Raw genomic sequence first — 17,735 nt, 5'->3', positions numbered from 1 at the left:
GATGTCACTCCTCTCTCAAAAACCTGGGCTAGCTCCCATCTGACTCAGTTGAAAGCCTGAGCCCTTCTAGGGGCCTTTCCACGGCCCCACTGATCCTGCATGGTTTGGCCTTGCTCACCTCTCTGACTTCTGCCTCCTGCTTTCCTCTTCAGCCATCCCTCTCAGTTGTGCTGGCCTCCTTGCTGTTATTCCAATACATGGAGGCCCTCTCTGCCTCAGGGCCTTTGCACTGCTGTTTCTGCCTCCCGGAGGGAATGGTCTTCTCTCAAATATCTCCATGGTGGGCCCCTCATCTCCTTCATGGCAAGGCTTAGATGTCTTTCCAGACATTCAGTGACTTTTCCGGTCCCCCTACTTAAAATCACCCCTGCAACCCTGTGCCACAGTACTCAGTGTCCCTTTTCTGGGTTACTTGTTCTTGTTTAGGTTTTAGTTGTCAAATGACCCTTTACTGAAATGTTTTCCTTTGTGCTTCTTAACTAGGTGGGCATTCCACTGCGCCATGTTTGATGTCATCTATGATGTCACGATGGTGGTGGCCATCAACATTATAGCCCACAAACTGGGCAGTCCCCAGGATCTCTTTAATGGTTCCAGAGAGTTCTCTGGCTAAAGATCGGTGCTGCATCTGTTGAGCAATGTTGACAACCTCATTGAAAGTGATACTTCCACTGTGTTTAATGTTTTCCTGTTTCCAACTCTTGGCGGTTCCTTGAGGGCTTCAATGATCAGGGCAGAGGCAGAAGGCATCACTTCAATCTGGGCCTGTCTGTTCCGAATGGTCAGTTTCACTGTAATCCTCAGACCCTTCCAGTCACCAGTTGCCTTGGAAATGTGATCACCAACCTTATTTGGAGACAGACCCAGGGGGGCCGATCTTGGGGCCCAGCACAGACATGGCAGTGACTTTACCTGGTGCAACTCAGGTATACGACTTTGCTCTCGTTGGGGTCCAGCTTAGGCGGCATGGTGGAGGTGGCTGGTGTCAGATGAACCCAGATTTGGGACAACTGCAGAAAGTTATACCTTGGCCTCCTCCAAGCTGAAAGACTCAAAGTTGGCTTATAAGTTCTCCATAGCAATGAGCACCAACAGGGACCTGTGTGTCACTCACTGCTATATTCCCGCTGCCTGGAACAGTGTCTGGCACGTGGTAGGCTCAGCAGAAGTAATTGTGTTGAATGCACTCAGTGGGACAGTCCGTGCAAAATGCTTCGGTGGAGCCTGGCACACAGTGAATATCTGCTCTTAGCATTAGTACTGTCATGACATGGCTAGAGGCCAGACGTGTGTGTGTGTGTGTGTGTGTGTGGTGTGTGTGTGTGTTTTAAATCTAAGCATTTTCAGTGAAAAGATCATACAGTGACCTTATTTCTAGACCAGCAATAGTTGAAAAGGCAACAATAAATAAATAATAAAATGAAAATGGATGCATATTGAACAGACTGCTTTTGAAGGGAAATGCAGGTATTTTGAGGTTGGATGGGGGCCTTAGGCAGATTAAGTGTATTTGGATAAAAACAAACCAAAACTGCACCAAAACGAACCCCATCCCTCCATTATCCTGTGGTATGGGTTTGGTTTTCCTGGGAATATATTTGTTTGATATGATGGTGTCCTGATAGATGACAATGAATCGGATGCCCATGGGTTTAATAACAACATTCCAGTTTGCTTGCTGTGTCTCCCAGTTGGAAACCATGCAGAAGTTCTTGGGTAGACTGCCTGGAAGCTGTGCAATTAGATCTCTTATATAGGTCAGTGGCCCCAGACATTTCACCAGCCAGACCTCTAAATGAAGAAACGAATCAAACTAAAATTACTCTTTGAAGGCTGCCTCTACCTATTTGTAGGTAATAATTGTTACCCGTTTACAATTAACTAAAGACATAACTGTTACTGTCAGCTTTTCATTAGCATATATTATAGTTAACCAGTGTCTTCTGCCCTGTTGATCTAATTCTAAGCAACAGTGAGACATTTGATTGCTTAATTTGCCTTAGCAGGCTTTCTTGGTAGATGTGCAGTTTCCATTTCGTTTTTGAAGTATTTAAATAGCCCCAGGGACCCTCATTACTGCATAAGAGGATGCCTAGGGGATGGGGACCCTGTACGAGATTCATCTCTTAATATTACTTCAACAATCAATAATTAAAAAAAAATTTTTTTCTTTTTTTGAAACAGTGTCTTGCTCTGTTGCTCAGGCTGGAGTGTAGTGGCGTGATCTCGGCTCACTATAATCTCTGCCTCTGGGTTCAAGTGATCCTCCTGCCTCAGCCTCCCAAGTAAAGTAGCTGGGACTACAGGTGTGCGCCACCATGCCCAGCTAATTTTTGTATTTTTAGTATAGTGAGAGTTTCACCATGTTGGACAGGCTGGTCTCGAACTCCTGACCTCAAGTGATCACCCACCTTGGCCACTCAAAGTGTTTACAGGCGTCAGCCATCGCACCCGGCCTAAAATTGCTTTTCGAAAAAATGTATTTTTTTATTCTTTTATTTAACAATTACTTGTCTAATTTGTGTATTACCATAACTTTATGACAGGGCTTATTAATTTAACTTTTACAAATGTGGAAACTGGCTGGGCCACATGGCTCACGCCTGTAATTCCAGCACTTTGAGAGGCTAAAGCAGGCGGATCACCTGAGGTCAGCAGTTCAAGACTAGCCTGGCCAACATTGTGAAACCCCATCTCTATTAAATAATCAAAAAAATTAGCTGGGCATGGTGGCATGCGCCTGTAATCTCAGCTACTTGGGAGACTGGCGACAGAGCCAAACTCCATCTTAAAAAAAAACCTTGGAAACCGCGGTACCGAGAAAGGAAGTGGCTTTAAAAAAAACTCAGTGGGGGGCTGGGTGCGGTGGCTCATGCCTGTAATTCCAGCATTTTGGGAGGCCGAGGCGGGTGGATCACCTGAGGTTGAGAGTTTGAGGCCAGCCTGGCCAACATGACGAAACCCCATCTCTACTAAAAATACAAAAAATTAGCTGGACGTTGTGGTGGGCACCTATAATCCCAGCTACTCAGTAGGCTGAGGCAGGAGAATTGCTTGAACCCAGGAGGTAGAGGTTGCAGTGACCTGAGATTGCACCATTGCACTCCAAGCCTGAGCAATAAGAACGAAACTCTGTCTCAAAAGAAAAAAGAAAAAATGAAAAGAAGGTTATGTAACTGCAACTTAAATGCCTTAAAAAACAAGATCAGGCCAGATACAGTGACTCACATCTGTAATGCCAGCATTTTGGGAGGCCTCGGGCAGATTACTTGAGGTCAGGAGTTCGAGACCAAGGCCGGGAGCGGTGGCTCACGCCTGTAATCCCAGCACTTTGGGAGGCCGAGGCGGGTGGATCACGAGATCAAGAGATCGAGACCATCCTGGTCAACATGGTGAAACCCCGTCTCTACTAAAACTACAAAAAATTAGCTGGGCATGGTGGCGCGTGCCTGTAATCCCAGCTACTCAGGAAGCTGAGGCAGGAGAATTGCCTGAACCCAGGAGGCGGAGATTGCGGTGAGCCGAGATCGCGCCATTGCACTCCAGCCTGGGTAACAAGAGCGAAACTCCGTCTCAAAAAAAAAAAAGGAGTTCGAGACCAGCCTCGGCAACATAGTGAAACCCCATCTCTACAAAAATACAAAAATTAGCAGGGTGTGGTGGCGCATGCCTGTATCTCAGCTGCTTGGAAGGCTGATGCAGAAGAATCACTTGAACCCAGTACAGAGGTTGCAGTGAGCTGAAATCATGCCACTACACTCCAGCCTGGTGAGGACAGAGTGAGACTCCATCTCAAAAAACAAAAAACAAAAAAACAAAACCAAAGTCACAGGTTTGGGGCTAGTGAGATGTATTCTATTTACACTTATGAAAATTTAGGCAACATTTACAAATTGAAAGATTTTATTTATCTCTTTTTTTATTTAAGATTTTATACTTAAAAATTAATTTTATTTGCTAATAGAGACAGGGTCTCACTATGTTGCCTAGGCTGCTCTTGAACTCCCAGCCTCAAGCGATCCTTCTGCCTTGGCCTCCTAAAGTGCAAGGGTAACAGGGGTAAGCCTTTGGTAGATGATGTTACTGTTTAAAATGGCCCCCAGTGTAGTGCTGAAGTTGCCTAGAGTGCGTAAGTGCAAGAAGGCTATGATGTGCTTTACAAAGAAAATACATGTGTTAAATAAGTTTAGTTCAGGCATGAGTTATAGTGCTTTCAACTGTGAGTTCAGTGTTAATGAATGAACATTATATATTAAATAAGGTGCCGTTCTCTTCTCTCTCTCTCTCTCTCTCTCTCTCTCTTTTTCTCTCTTTCTTTCTTTCTTGATGGAGTCTCACTCTTGTTGCTGGACTGGAGTGCAATGGCGCCATCTTGGCTCACTGCAACCTCTGCCTCCTGGGTTCAAGTGATTCTCTTGCCTCAGCCTCCTTGAGTAGCTGGGATTGCAGACGTCTACCACCATACTCAGACAATTTTTGTATTTTTAGTAGAGAAGAGGTTTTGTCATGTTAACCAGGCTGGTCTCGAACTCCTGACCTCAGGTGAACTGCCCCCCCGCCCCCCTCCGCCCCCCACCCCGCCTTCTAAAGTGCTGGAATTACAGGCATGAGCCACCGTGCCTGGCCAATAAGGTGCCTTTCAATAGAAGCACACATAAAGCAAGGCTAAGTATTGATCAGTTGATGAAAATGTTACAAGCAGAGGCTCACTTAACCCTATGTTTCTGCTAGGAACTTAACCCTGTTTCTGCTAGGAACTTAACCCTGTTTCCACTAGGAACAACAGTTTAATATTTGCTCATCTTGTGTTTGTGGCAACTTTACAAACTATAACTACGATGAATAATAAGAATTGATGGTAGATTGAAACTTCATAATCCAGGGAAGCACGTTACTTAAAAGACTGAAGTCAAACCCTTTGGTAAAGGCAGTATGTTCCAAATATTTCTTTCTCCCTTTCTCCCTCCCTCCTTCCCTCCCTTCTCTCTCTCTGTCTCTGTCTCTCTTTCTTTTTCTGAGACAAGGTCTTACTCTAGCTCAGGCCAAAGCACAGTGGTGCAATATCCTGGACTCAAGCAGTCCTCCCACCTCAGCGTCCTGAGTGGCTGGGGCTACAGGCATGCACCACCACGCCCGATTAATTTTGGTATTTTTTTGTAGAGACGGTTTTGCCGTGTTGCCCAGGCTGGCTTCCTGAGCTCAAGTGATCTGCCCGCCTCAGCCTCTCAAAGCACTGGGATTACAGGTGTGAGTCACCACGCTTGGCCAAAATATTTTTTTTTCTATAAACCTGGATTTTCACATTTCCGGCTTTCTTGATACACTGTTTTTGTCACTAGTATGTCTGCCATTTACACCCCAATTCCTTGAGAGCTGCCCCGCCCACTTCTTTGTACAGTGCCTCTTAACAAACAGATACATTATAAATGCCAGTTGAGGCTGAGAGATACTCAGGGGCTGGGAGTGAAATGGCCTGGCCTCAGATGGACATGCACCACTGCTCAGCATTGTGCAACTGCTTAGAGATAATCCATCCAGCAGAGACCGTCCAGATCTCTGCAATTGAACCTGAAGCCTTTGTGAGAGAAAGGAATGTGATAGGATGATCCATGTCCTAAAGGGATGGGAGAAAACTATGAAATCAGGCTCTAGTTTCAACCTTGGCTGTATGTTGGGATCACCAGGGGAGCTTTAAAAGTATCATCTCTGTGATCGACACAGTGGCTCATGCCTGTAATCCCAGGACTTTGGGAGGCCGAGGTGGGCGGATCACAAGATCAGGAGTTTGAGACCAACCTGGCCAATACGGTGAAACCCTGTCACTACTAAAAATACAAAAATTAGCTGGGTGTGGTGGGGGGCAGTGCTTGTAGTCCTAGCTACTTGGAAGGCTGAGGCAGGAGAATCACTTGAACCCGGGAGGCAGACGTTGCAGTGAAGTGAGCCTAGTTGCGCCACTGCACTCCAGCCTGGGACACAGGGCGAGACTCCATCTCAAAAAAAGAAGAAAAAAAAAGGTAGCATCTCTGAGCCCCACCTCCAGCGATTCTGATGTGATTGGTCTGGGGTGGGACCCAGCGACTGGACTTTCAAAAGCTTTGTGGGTGATTCCCGTGCATAGCCAGAGTTTTGGATGCTGGTTTTGAGATCTGAAAAAGCGGGGACCATGAGATCTCCCTGAGAGACAATGGGCTTCTCAGGTGTCTCTTAGCTGGTACCAGGTATGTCCTTCAGGCCCCTGAGACTCACTTCTTTAACTCTTGCCCAGTTGCTAAGGCAGGCATGGCACAAGCTCAAAACTGGTGACTGCTATTGCTTTCTCATCTTGGAATCGACATTTTAATTGAAAAGGAGGTGGTCCCATCCCCTTTTGATTGAAAAGGTGGGTCTCACCCCAGACCAATCAGATCAGAATCTCTGGAGGTAGGACCCAGATATGCTACTTTTAAAGCTCCCCTGGTGATCCCAACGTACAGCCAATGTTGAAACTGGAGTCCTAACGAGCCCCGATTTCATAGTTTGCTCCTGTCTGTTTAGGACATGGATTGTCCTGACATGAACTCAAAAGTCTAAATCCTATTCTGATATCTTTTCTCTTGAAATGTGACTAATCCATTTCCTCCCACAGGTTCCTGACCACCCCTCCCCCCATATTATACCTTTATGTTGCATCTTTTTTTTTTTTTAGCAAAGTGAGTTGAATTCTTTTTTGTGGACCATTAAGCGAGACCCACCATCTTACTTCTTTGGCACGATCCATGTCCCGTACACCCGGGTCTGGGACTTCATCCCCGACAACTCTAAGGAGGCTTTCCTGCAGAGCAGCATTGTATACTTTGAGTTGGACCTCACAGACCCCTATACCATCTCAGCTCTCACCAGCTGTCAGATGCTGCCGCAGGGCGAGAACCTCCAAGACGTGCTCCCCAGGGACATCTACTGTCGCCTCAAGCGCCACCTGGAGTATGTCAAGCTCATGATGCCCTTGTGGATGACCCCAGACCAGCGCGGCAAGGGGCTCTACGCAGACTACCTCTTCAATGCCATTGCTGGGAACTGGGAGCGCAAGAGGCCTGTCTGGGTGATGCTCATGGTCAATTCCCTGACTGAAGTGGACATTAAGTCCCGTGGGGTGCCTGTCTTAGACTTGTTCCTTGCCCAGGAGGCTGAGAGGCTGAAGAAACAGACTGGGGCAGTGGAAAAGGTGGAAGAGCAGTGCCATCCATTGAATGGGTTGAACTTTTCACAGGTAAGACTCTCTTTGCATAAAAGACTTGGTGGCATTTGGTTGTATGGGTGAATCTGTTGAGTTCCAGTGCAGGTAATGGACCATGGGCATAGCTTGTCTAGAAATTGTCTTTGCTCAAAAATGCTTTTCCGGGGGGTTACAAAAAAGCCAGGTGGTTAGTTGTATCACTTACTTGAGTATTGCCAAGAAAGAAAACTTGTTTTTTCTTATCATTCCAACAAATACTGTGTGCTTTTAAAATGCATTTTAGTTGAGATCCTTCATTAAGAAGCTGCTTTGAGGCCAGGTGCGGTGGCTCACACCTGTAATCCCAGTACTTTGGGAGGCCGAGGCAGGCAGATCATAAGGTCAAGAGATTGAGACCATCCTTGCCAAAATGCTGAAACCCCGTCCCTACTAAAAATACAAAAATTAGCTGAATGTGGTGGTGTGCGCCTGTAGTCCCAGCTACTCGGGAGGCTGAGGCAGGAGAATTGCTTGAACCCAGGAGGCAGAGGTTGCAGTGAGTGGAGATCGTGCCACTGCACCATCCAGCCTGGGTGAGAGAGTGAGACTCTGTCTCAAAAAAAAAAGAAGCTGCTTTGAGAGATGTGGACATGTGGCTGCCACACCTGGTTGTCACAGGGCATGGCCTGGTTTGAAAATGATACTGGCCATTGCTGTTTTAGGTGACAGCAGTCTCTTTGAGGTCACTATTGTCCCTCTTCAGGTTACCGCCCCAGTTCCTTTCCTACACAGAGTTATGCTCCTCTTACCTATGGTTTAAAGATCCTACCCCAGGGCGTTGGAATTTAGGCTGATGTTTAAGAAGTTGGTTCTTCAATTCTCATAAGCGATACTTTATTAAAATGTCATTGTTGAGTTGTTTCCATGAAACTTGTTTAAAATACATTAGATACTTCTGGAGACCAATGGGAGTTTCGCATTATGAAATAATGTGTTCTTGTTTTGTAAGTATTCTCAGTGGGTGGCCTTGAGATTTTGCTCCTCAGAATTTGAGCTTACTGTTAATCCAAATAGCTCAACCTTAGCAGATTTTGACATACTGAAGTAGGATCGTTATTTAAAAGGTGTAAGGACATGTAACAGCCTAAAAGTAATGTTCCTGAGTTGATAATTATATCTTTAGAGAACTTATCTTGCTAAAATTCTATAATATTAATAAGTACTCAGATGCTATTCTATATGCTACAGTATTTGTTTGGCACACTAAGATTTATAGATAAGATAAGGGATCATTAATTGTCTGCATTGATCTCCTGGGGAAGATTTTCTTTCGTTATCATGGAAACCCAAAGAGCCAATGTTATAACCTTTTCAATGTCTTCATTTAATATAATATTTTGAAAAAGAAAGGTGCTTTGATTTGCAGGCTTATTGATTTTGACCAGATGAGTTTGAAATTTGTATTTTAATCGGAGTCAAAGTCTTCTTTCATACTCCCAGTTGGGGAAAAAGTCTTGCAAGTAAAATATTAGCTCAAACAACGTATCTTTGAAGGAAGTTGTGCAACACTGTCTCTTAAGATAATATATTTAAGAGATATTTTAGAGCACTGTAATTATAGACTACAGTGTCACGTTGATTTTAAAACACATTCTTAGGGTTTACGTAGGTGTTTAAGATGTATAAACTAAATTTCTTATAAGACCTTGAAATTAAGCTAGCAAGATAGAGTTGTTTAAATTTAGGAGGAAAACATGACTTGTTCTTTTTTTTTTTTTTTTTTTTAATAAAGACAGAGTTTCACCATGTTGGTCAGGCTGGTCTTGAACTCCCAACCTCAGGTGATTCACCCGCCTTGGCCTCCAAAGTGCTTGGATTACAGGTGTGAGCCACCACACTGGGCCATGACTTGTTCTTAAGAGTCTTTTTTTCATGTAACTTCTCTATGTTTCATTTCTAGAGAGAAACCATAAAATATTCATAACCTGAGTATACAGCTCAATAACTTTTTTTTTCTTTTGGAGACAAAATCTCACTCTGTTGCCCAGGCTGGAGTGTAGTGGCATGATCTCAGCTCACTGCAGCCTCCACCTCCCAGGTTCAAGCGATCCTCCTGTCTGGGATTACAGGCACCTGCCACCACGCCTGGCTAATTTTTGTATTTTTAGTAGTTGGGGTTTCACCATGTTGGGCAGGCTGGTCTTGAACTTCTGGCCTCAAGCGATCTTCCTGCCTCAGCCTCTGAAAGTGCTGGGATTACAGGCATGAGTCACCACACCTGGCCTCAGTGTGTCACTTTCGACCGTCACTTAACTTCTCTGAACTTTAGATTTGTCATATTTCAATCGGGGATATTAAAACTTGCCCTACCATCCTGTTGTCAGAGGCAAATAAGAACAGCAAATTGGAAAGCACTTCATAAACATTATAGATATAAGCAGAAGGGAGTGAACATATAGTACCTAATGTGAGTCAGTCCTCGCTGATAATTTTACATTTAACTCTTGAACTTCTCAAGATGGGTGGTACCATTGATTTTGCATAGGGAAATTGTTTTTCTCCTTGGTTTTCCTTAGACAAATATTGTTTTATAAAGAAGTTAAAGGAAAAGAGGACAAAAGCATAAAACAAGAGTTAGTGGAGGTTGCAAGTAAGAGGCATATGGGCTGAATCCGGCTCGCAGCTCTGTTTTATGTGATTAGCATGCTATTTTATTTTTTCCTTTTTAATGACTAAATTGACAATATTTAAAAATTGAGAAATATCATATGGAGAACAGCCTGGTCTCTCTTGAGCCATCAGAAGATCTGGAGTACTGGAGCCATAATCCCAAATAGCAGCAGTTGGCTGGACTGAGCACTGGCTGCTCCCTTTAGATGGGGCCAATGTCGTCTTTCCAGTTGGCCACAGTCCCCACTCCTCCCTGTTGACTTTCACCTAGCCCTTTTGACTTCTTTTAACTCATCTGCCTGAACCCGGTAGGCCTCATGGCTCTTGGTTTGTGGGTTGTAGGTCCCTGAATCTAGTTGAAGTCTGGCAACAGGTTATGTCCCTGACACAGATGCCTGGATTTGATCTTGTCATCTCAGGGCAAACATCATCCTTGTCACTCAGTATTGAATCAACTTATGAATTCCTGTTCTCCTTCACCTAAAGTTCTTGCCTGCTTGGTACTGCTGGCTACATTGCTTTCCCTATGTGAAGGAAGCACATAGCTTGAACCTGGAGGCTCAGCGGAGTGGGCTTACCAGGGTGGTGTCTCACCTCCCCCTTGTCTGCCCAGGTAGGTTCCCCTAGGGAAATGGTCTTGCTAAATCCCATCTCCATGCTCACACATCACTAGACATCTATGGACAGGCTCTGGGCATGGGGCGTTGCAATGCCTGCTTTGCCCTGTCTAAACATAGGACTCTCCTACCAATGGATTGGTTGTCATCGTGGGGTGGGGCAGGAATCTGGGAAATCTCCAGTCTCCTCAGCATTGGAATCTGTCCTCTGGGACCCAGTCACGCCTTGGCTTGGGCTCTTTTTTGTCACATGCTGAAGGAACATGAATGCAACCAACAGTTGTGGAGTTTCCCTCTGCTTTCCACATGCAAGGCCTGCATCTTTGGGCTTTCGACATCCTAAGAGACAGTTAGTTGGTTGTAAAAGTCCTTTTGCAAACCCCAAGGTTGATGCCGAGGAGTTCTTATTTGAATTGCTATTATGTAAAGCATCACTTCTTTGTTACTGTTTACTCTTGCCAATAGATGGCACTAACATATTTCATATCTGCCCTTTTGGCTGTCACTCTGTACTTTTCAGTAAGATGGTCACTGCCAGTTCTTGTTCTTCGGGACCCTAACAACTGACTTTCTCTGCTTAAAAGACTCTTTCCCTCCACCCCGCACCGTAAAACCTTCAATAGTGGTTTAGGCCCAGCAAACATACTTTGAGATTGTATGAAACTGCAATTCTTGAGCTGTAGTTTTGGGGTATTGGAGAAGATGGGGACTTTGCTTCTTTGGAGCAAGTTGTCTTTAGTTTGGTTGGTCACCTAATAGAAGAAACGAATGACTCCAGGATGATTCTCTGGAAAGGTCCGGGGCAGAGTGGACTGGTGGAGGCAGCCCCGCTCCCCAGGAGCTCTGTGGTCTGGCTGGGGAGGAAGGGCAAATTCCTAGAAGGATGCCACCTCTCTCAGCCTGTGGTTACTAAGGGCTAGGTGGATGCTGGAGGAGTGGGAGCTGGGGAGGTGCTAGCTGTCCTGAGGAAGACTCCTAGGGAGGAAGGGGTCAGATTCTTTGAGGAAGGGGTGGCCTGCCAGGCCTAAGGGAGAGGATCCCCAGGATACTATGTGGTGGCTTGTGTTGTACTTTGCAGTCTCTGCATATTCTCACATTAGTGCCTGGGGTCTTAAGAACAAACCCTGAGGCTAGGAGGTCTTTGTTCCTAGAGGCCAAGGGAAGAGTGTGGGGCATCAGCCAGCAGAGGCCACTGGGGATGGTTTCCCGCTGGAATAACCCAGGAGAGGCCCACCTGGAGGCAGAGGGTGGGCCGGCTTGGGGTCACAGCAAGAATTAGCGCAGGACAGGCCTAGACTCTCAGACCTCCTGTTTCTAATCCAACTCTGCCTCTGAGTGTCATGCGGGATCCCTATTGACTTCAGTGGGGATGGCACTAGGTTCAAAAGGCTGAAGAAGAGACCCAGAGCCGGCAAATGAGACACAGTGTTTATTGAGAGGACTGACTTACAGGGTGATCCAGTGGCAGTGGGCTGGACAGGAGAATCCGAATCGCTGGTAAAAAGCATGCAGTTGAGATCGCACCTTCACTTAGCACCTGCACCTACATGGCAACCCTCATTTAACTCAAAGCAAAGGGCCTCAGACCCTTGTGTGGCCCATGTTCCACGGGATGGGCCAGGGGATCAGACGTTTCTTATAGATAAGGAATGAATCTCTGGGTTGGCCTCTCCTGGATTCCTTAGCTCAGAACTCAGAACATACATTTTTCTCCTGAAGTTATTGCTGTCAGGTGCACCTGCATGCACTGAGCGCTGCCACCTGCCAGACTTAGAGGAGTAATTGGCTGAGGGGTTCTGGCTTCCCCAGTATAAATTCCAATAAAAGCAGGAGGTCTCATTTTTTAAAAAAAATTGACCATGATGCTCATTGATGACTTTTCCACATTTTCCATGATCGATCTGGAAGACACCTGAGGATGGAGATCCTGACATTCTATTTTTCCTTGATAGGTTTGGTTTAAAATAGAGGCCTAGGAAAAATATGTAAACTCTCTGAAAGGGAATTCTTCCTAAAATATGGGCAGATTGATTCATGCAATGTCCTTAATCATGACCGCGGCCAGGCAGCTGGGTAGTGTGCTGGCCCACACTGTCCTCTCTGCCTGAAGCCCTTCCCTGTGCTGTCCCTCTGGCCAGGGGTTGAGTCAGCTCTCTCATTACTTCCCTGGTGAAGATTTCAAGTGCAGACTTGAAACTTGCAGGCTTTTTAGGGTCCCATGGAAGCCTCCACTGGGCCCCTGATCACTGCCTTCCAGCAGGTGCAGGCCCCTTCAGGCTGGGCCCTGCCCTCTTGGTCCTTGTATCCCTAGCTCCTGGTGTCGCACTGTCATGAGCGAGGTGCTTGTGAATGGTTGTTGGACAATGATGGCAGCTGCTGAATGTGTCAGCCAGGTAGGATGTGGGATAGTCAGATTTCAACATGCAGAGCTTAGACAGACTAGTGGGAGACCAGTGAAGTTGTAGGTACCTGGGCTGAAACACAGCACAATGTGAATGTGCACTGATGACTTAAAAAACTTGAATACAGCCTTTCTAAGAGTTGTGTAGCTATAGACTGACATCTTGAGATTCACATGAAGTCTCATGTGGGAGCAATTTGCTTTCATCCCACTCTTTTGCTTTTTTACGCTTTTTCCCAACATTGCTATGTATTATTTCCTGTTCTTAAACATGGCTGAGCTGAAGTGCTGCAGTTACTGTAGGGACCCCCGGAGCCTGACACACCTATTCTTTGAATAAGCCCTGTCTCTGCTTTCTCACAGGTGTCAATACAGATGTTGTAGGTGGACAGTGTCATCATAAACTGGAAGTCTGGGTGGGTTCTTAGCTCCCTCAGGAGTGTCTTCTGCAGCATTTTTTCACATTGGATATCCCTTTAGTTTCTGATTTTTTTGACCAGAAGTAGAAAATCAAATCAACTTTGTACCTGAATGGCTGGCTGTGAAGCTCATGAACTTCCAGGCGCAGACTTTAGCTCTGTTTCCATCTGGGGACGGGCCTGCTCAGGACTTGAGTTGTCTTTCTTTTTATGGCCAATTTTTATTTGGGACACATTTCTTAAGCACTCAGCATAGGTGAGGCACTCTGTTTCTAATTCTGGGGATTCAAAGACAAAGCAAGTGTTGATCCTGCCTTCCCCTGGCTCTGGGCTGCCCCTCTAAAGTCCAAAGCATACTTCAAAAAAAGAATCGGTATTTTTGTACCCATTTTTGTACAGGTTCCTGGCTGCCACACATGCTGCTGGGGCCCTGACCATGTCTAGGCTGTGTCTGACCCTGCCCAGCTGCTTTTGGGGTCCTAAGAAGGCACTTCAAGGGAAGCGCAGCCTAGTTTCTGCCTCATATCCCTGCCTCCTGACCTGGTGGACTAGGCTGGCAGTAGAGAGCTCCTTTGAAACCCTAGCAGCCACCTCTTCCTTGACACCTGCTTGGTGGATCAGCCCACAGACACCTCTAGACTTTAGGAATAACTCCCAGCATGTCTCCATGGTAAAAAGTATGCAGTTGATATAGCACCTCTGCTGAGCCCCCGATTGCTGCCTTCTAGCAGGCGCAGGCTCCTTCAGGCCTGGAGTCCACCTTCTAGGTAGGGGTAGTTGAGGCAGAGTCTACCCCACTAGAAGGAGAGGAAGAAGGTCAAGGAGACAGGTGGGACGGGGGCCAAGTTGTTATCTGGGATCCTCCCAGAAGCTAGTTAAGGTCTTGGTGTCAAGGTGCTCCACGGCCCAGAGACAGAGGAAGTGGGGGCTGCCCTGGACCCTAAAGTGGTTGCTGGTGGAGTAGCATCATGGCATGCCACAGGCATTAGGGCCCTTATTCTCTGTATTCTTTTTCTCTGTTCCTCCTGACACTTTTTGTGCTGACCTCCCTCCCTGAACTCTTCCACAAGGCTCTTCCCTTTGCATTCACCATCATTTAGAGCTTGGGGAGCTTCAGCAGAGCTGCAGAATCATAAAATGAGGAATCCTAACAGGAGAGACCTCATTAGCTTCTCAACGCTCAGGTGAGAACTGCAGCTCACACTGAGCCTCTGCTCTTGAGGGTGCTTTGGGCAGGTGAGGTTGTTTATTGCTGAGCAGAATACAGGCAGGTGGGTTGCCGCTGCCTGACTTCCTGGGAAAGGACAGCTCTGGGATGCTCTGTGCTACCTGGGACTTCAGTGCTGTCTGAAGAGGCTGCCGATGGTTGCTGACACAACCCAGGCCCAGAAGTGATTTTGAAATGCTGTAGGGCAGGGGTCCCCAACCCCCAGGTCACAGACAGGTACTGAAGCTTCATCTGTATTTACAGCTGCTCCCCAGCCATTCCCTGTCACTGCATTACTGCCTGAGCTCCTCCTCCTGTCAGGTCAGTGGCACCATTAGATTCTCATAGGAACGTGAAGCCTGTTGTGAACTGTGCATGTGAGATCTGGATTGCATGCTTCTTATGAAAATCTGATGCCTGATTTCTCACTGTGCTCCATCACCCCCAGATGGGACTGTCTGGAAAACAAGCTCAGGGCTCTCACGGATTCTACGTTATGGTGAGTTGTAGAAGTATTTTATTATATATTACAATGCAATAATAATGGAAATGAAGTGCACAATAAATGAAATGTGCTTGAATCATCCCCAAACCATCCCCCAACAACATCCCCCAACATGGTCTGTAGAAAAATTGTGTTCCACAAAACCTGTTCCTGGTGCCAAAAAGGTTGGGGACCGCTGCTGTAGGGTAACACCCTATTGGATGACCCTGTAAATCTATTAATAGGCTGATGGAAAGTGTTTGCAGATGTCTGAGGCAACCTGTGACTGAATCCAAGCTTGAGGGCCCGATACCTGCCTGGGCACCCCCTGCCCCCACTGCTCCCACCTCCCTTTCTGGATCTAGAACTTTCAAGATCCTGTCAACCCCTCACATTCCCCTCCACCCTGGCTCTGCCTCTCGAACGTGGCCTACATTTGGCTTCTGCCTGTGGGTGATCTGGGGGTGACCCCTCACACCTTCTCCACCTCTCCAGCAACCCCTGACCCTGACTCTGCTCTTGCTGTGACAGTTCAGAAAGCAGGAGCCATTGCCTAGAAGACAGAGGGGAGAAACTGTGGAGCATGGAAGAGAGAAGGAAATAAGCAGAGAAAAGGAGGCTTAGGAAAGGGATTCTGACAGCATGAGACTGGAGTTTTCTTGTTTTTCTGGTCCTCTCCCTTGGAGATGAAGTAGAATCACTGTTAAGTACCTTCAGTGGACATGAGGGCTTGTATTAGCTTGCTGGGGCTGCCATAAACCAAGTACCACACACTGGGTGGCTTAAACAACAGAAAATGACTGCCTCACGATTCTAGAGGCTAGAACTCTGAGAACGTGGAGTCGGCAAGGCTGGTTTCTTCCAAGGCCTCTCTCCTTGACTTGCGCGTGGCTGTCTTCTCCCTGTGTCTTCATGTCCTTGTCCCTCTGTCTGACCTAATTTCCTCTTCTTATAAAGACACCAGTCATACCGGATTATGGCTGACCCTTTTAACTTAAAGGCTCTATCTCCAAATAGTCATTTTCAGAGGTACAGCAGGGACAGGGGAGGTTTAGAAGTTTGACATATGAATTTAAGATTACACAGTTCAGCCCATAACATAGACCCAGGGTAAAGCTGCAAAGTTTGAGCATGGAAGGAGATTTTGATATCATTTCAAAGCTGTCTGATTTTAGGTGTCCAGTCAAAGTGAAAACCTTGTGTAGAAGGTTTTTCACCTTGATGTGTGTGTGGTGGGGAGAAGAGCATCCAGCTGTGCCAAGTTCATGGCAGGTGCTTGCATTGTGGCTAATTGTCTTAGCAAAGATCACTTGAGCCCAGAAGTTCGAGACCAGCCTGGACACCATAGTGAGACCTCCATCTCTCCAAAAAATAAACAAGACCGAGTCATGAGCCAGAGAGGCCATTTGGACTGCCAGTTTCCCACCTGTGATGTGGAATATTTAGGCTAAGCCAGTGGTTCTCAACGTGTGTCCCTGGACTGGCAGCATCAGCATCACCTGGGACTTGTTAGTAATGCAAAATTTGGGACCTTCATCCTAGACCTCCTGAACTGGAAACTCCAGGGGTGGGGCCAGTCATCTTTGGTCTAACCAGCCCTCCGGGTGATTCCGATGCACACGTAAGTTGGAGAACCACCAGGTTCTATTCTTGGTCTCTGCTCTGTTCCTGTTCTTGTATTGCCACTGTGTGTTACCTCAAGCTGCAGGGCTCAGAAGACCCTCTTTTCTCCACAACTCAGAGCGTCCACTGTCCATACCACCAATGAGAAGTTGCTCATTTGCTGCCGTGCAGTGGCTGTTGAATTATCAGACTTGTGGTTATTTAATTCTTTCATTGATGATTAACTTTCCAGGTGTTTCTTTTGTCTACTGGCCTGGCACATAAACTCCTAGAGAGCAAGGATCTTGATTTAACCTCCCGCCACACCTTTTCTTTTTTTTTGGTATGGGTCTAGTGTAGTGCCTCGCACATGTGGGTGTTTACTAATTGCTGGGTGCGATTGGAGGGAGGTAGTTTTCTGATAGCTCAATCCGGCCACACTATATTAAAAGACCAAACCACAGCAGCTACTCTTTGCTGGCTGTTTCCATCCATCTTTACCCTGACTTTTTCTCTTCTATTAACCTTCCCAGACTCATTTCTTCCTGCCACCAGGGCAGAGATGCTGCTTACATAATAATGTTAGTGACATTTTCCTGGTGGGTAACTCCCAAACAATAAAAAAATGCAAGTTAAACACACCCCAAGGGCAGTAGTGGGTGTGTGGCTCACGGGCTGTGGGGGCGGATTCCTTCCTTGCCTTGTGAGGGGTAGTTTTTGAATCTGTGGTGCAGGTTTTTTTTTAAATTTTTTATTTCTGTAGAGACCGGGTCTTGCTATGTTGCCTGGCTGGCCTCAAACTCCTGGCCTCTAATGATCCTCCCACCTCCGCCTCCCAAAGCACGGGGATTCCAGGTGTGGACCACTGTGTGCAGCCAAATGGGAATCAACCACCCCATGGTTCCACTGGAGTTTGAACCCGGGTCCTTTGGTGTGTAAAGCAGACATGATAACCATTACACTATGGAACCATGTGAGATGCAGTTTCATAGCTTCTCTCCAAACCAGTCCTGAACTTCAGGGAGCCTCATATTGGTTGAACAGCCTGAAAATGAAGGCTGTCCCAAGGCCCTTGATCGCTGGAAGGAGAAGTGACAAACACCCCTGCAGCTGGGGTGGATTTTGGGCACAGCCTGTCCT

At 46.5% G+C, this 17,735-nt stretch overlaps 1 protein-coding gene across 1 annotated transcript in view; it reads left to right on the top strand.

Annotated features, from left to right (window-relative positions):
* Positions 1-1,081: 1,081 nt before the first annotated feature.
* Positions 1,082-17,735, top strand: part of TRABD2A (TraB domain containing 2A) — a 57,337-nt gene continuing 40,683 nt past the window's right edge. The window contains exons 1-2 of the mRNA XM_064377782.1: positions 1,082-1,153; positions 6,689-7,249. Coding sequence (XP_064233852.1) covers positions 1,082-1,153; positions 6,689-7,249 — 633 coding nt within the window. The remainder of the gene's footprint in view (positions 1,154-6,688; positions 7,250-17,735) is intronic.

This window comes from Aotus nancymaae, unplaced genomic scaffold (genome assembly GCF_030222135.1).
Source record: "Aotus nancymaae isolate 86718 unplaced genomic scaffold, 86718_ANA_hifiasm-v0.15.2.pri h1tg000017l, whole genome shotgun sequence".
Classification (NCBI taxonomy): domain Eukaryota; kingdom Metazoa; phylum Chordata; class Mammalia; order Primates; family Aotidae; genus Aotus; species Aotus nancymaae.
This window is presented reverse-complemented; position numbering and strand designations above follow the sequence as displayed.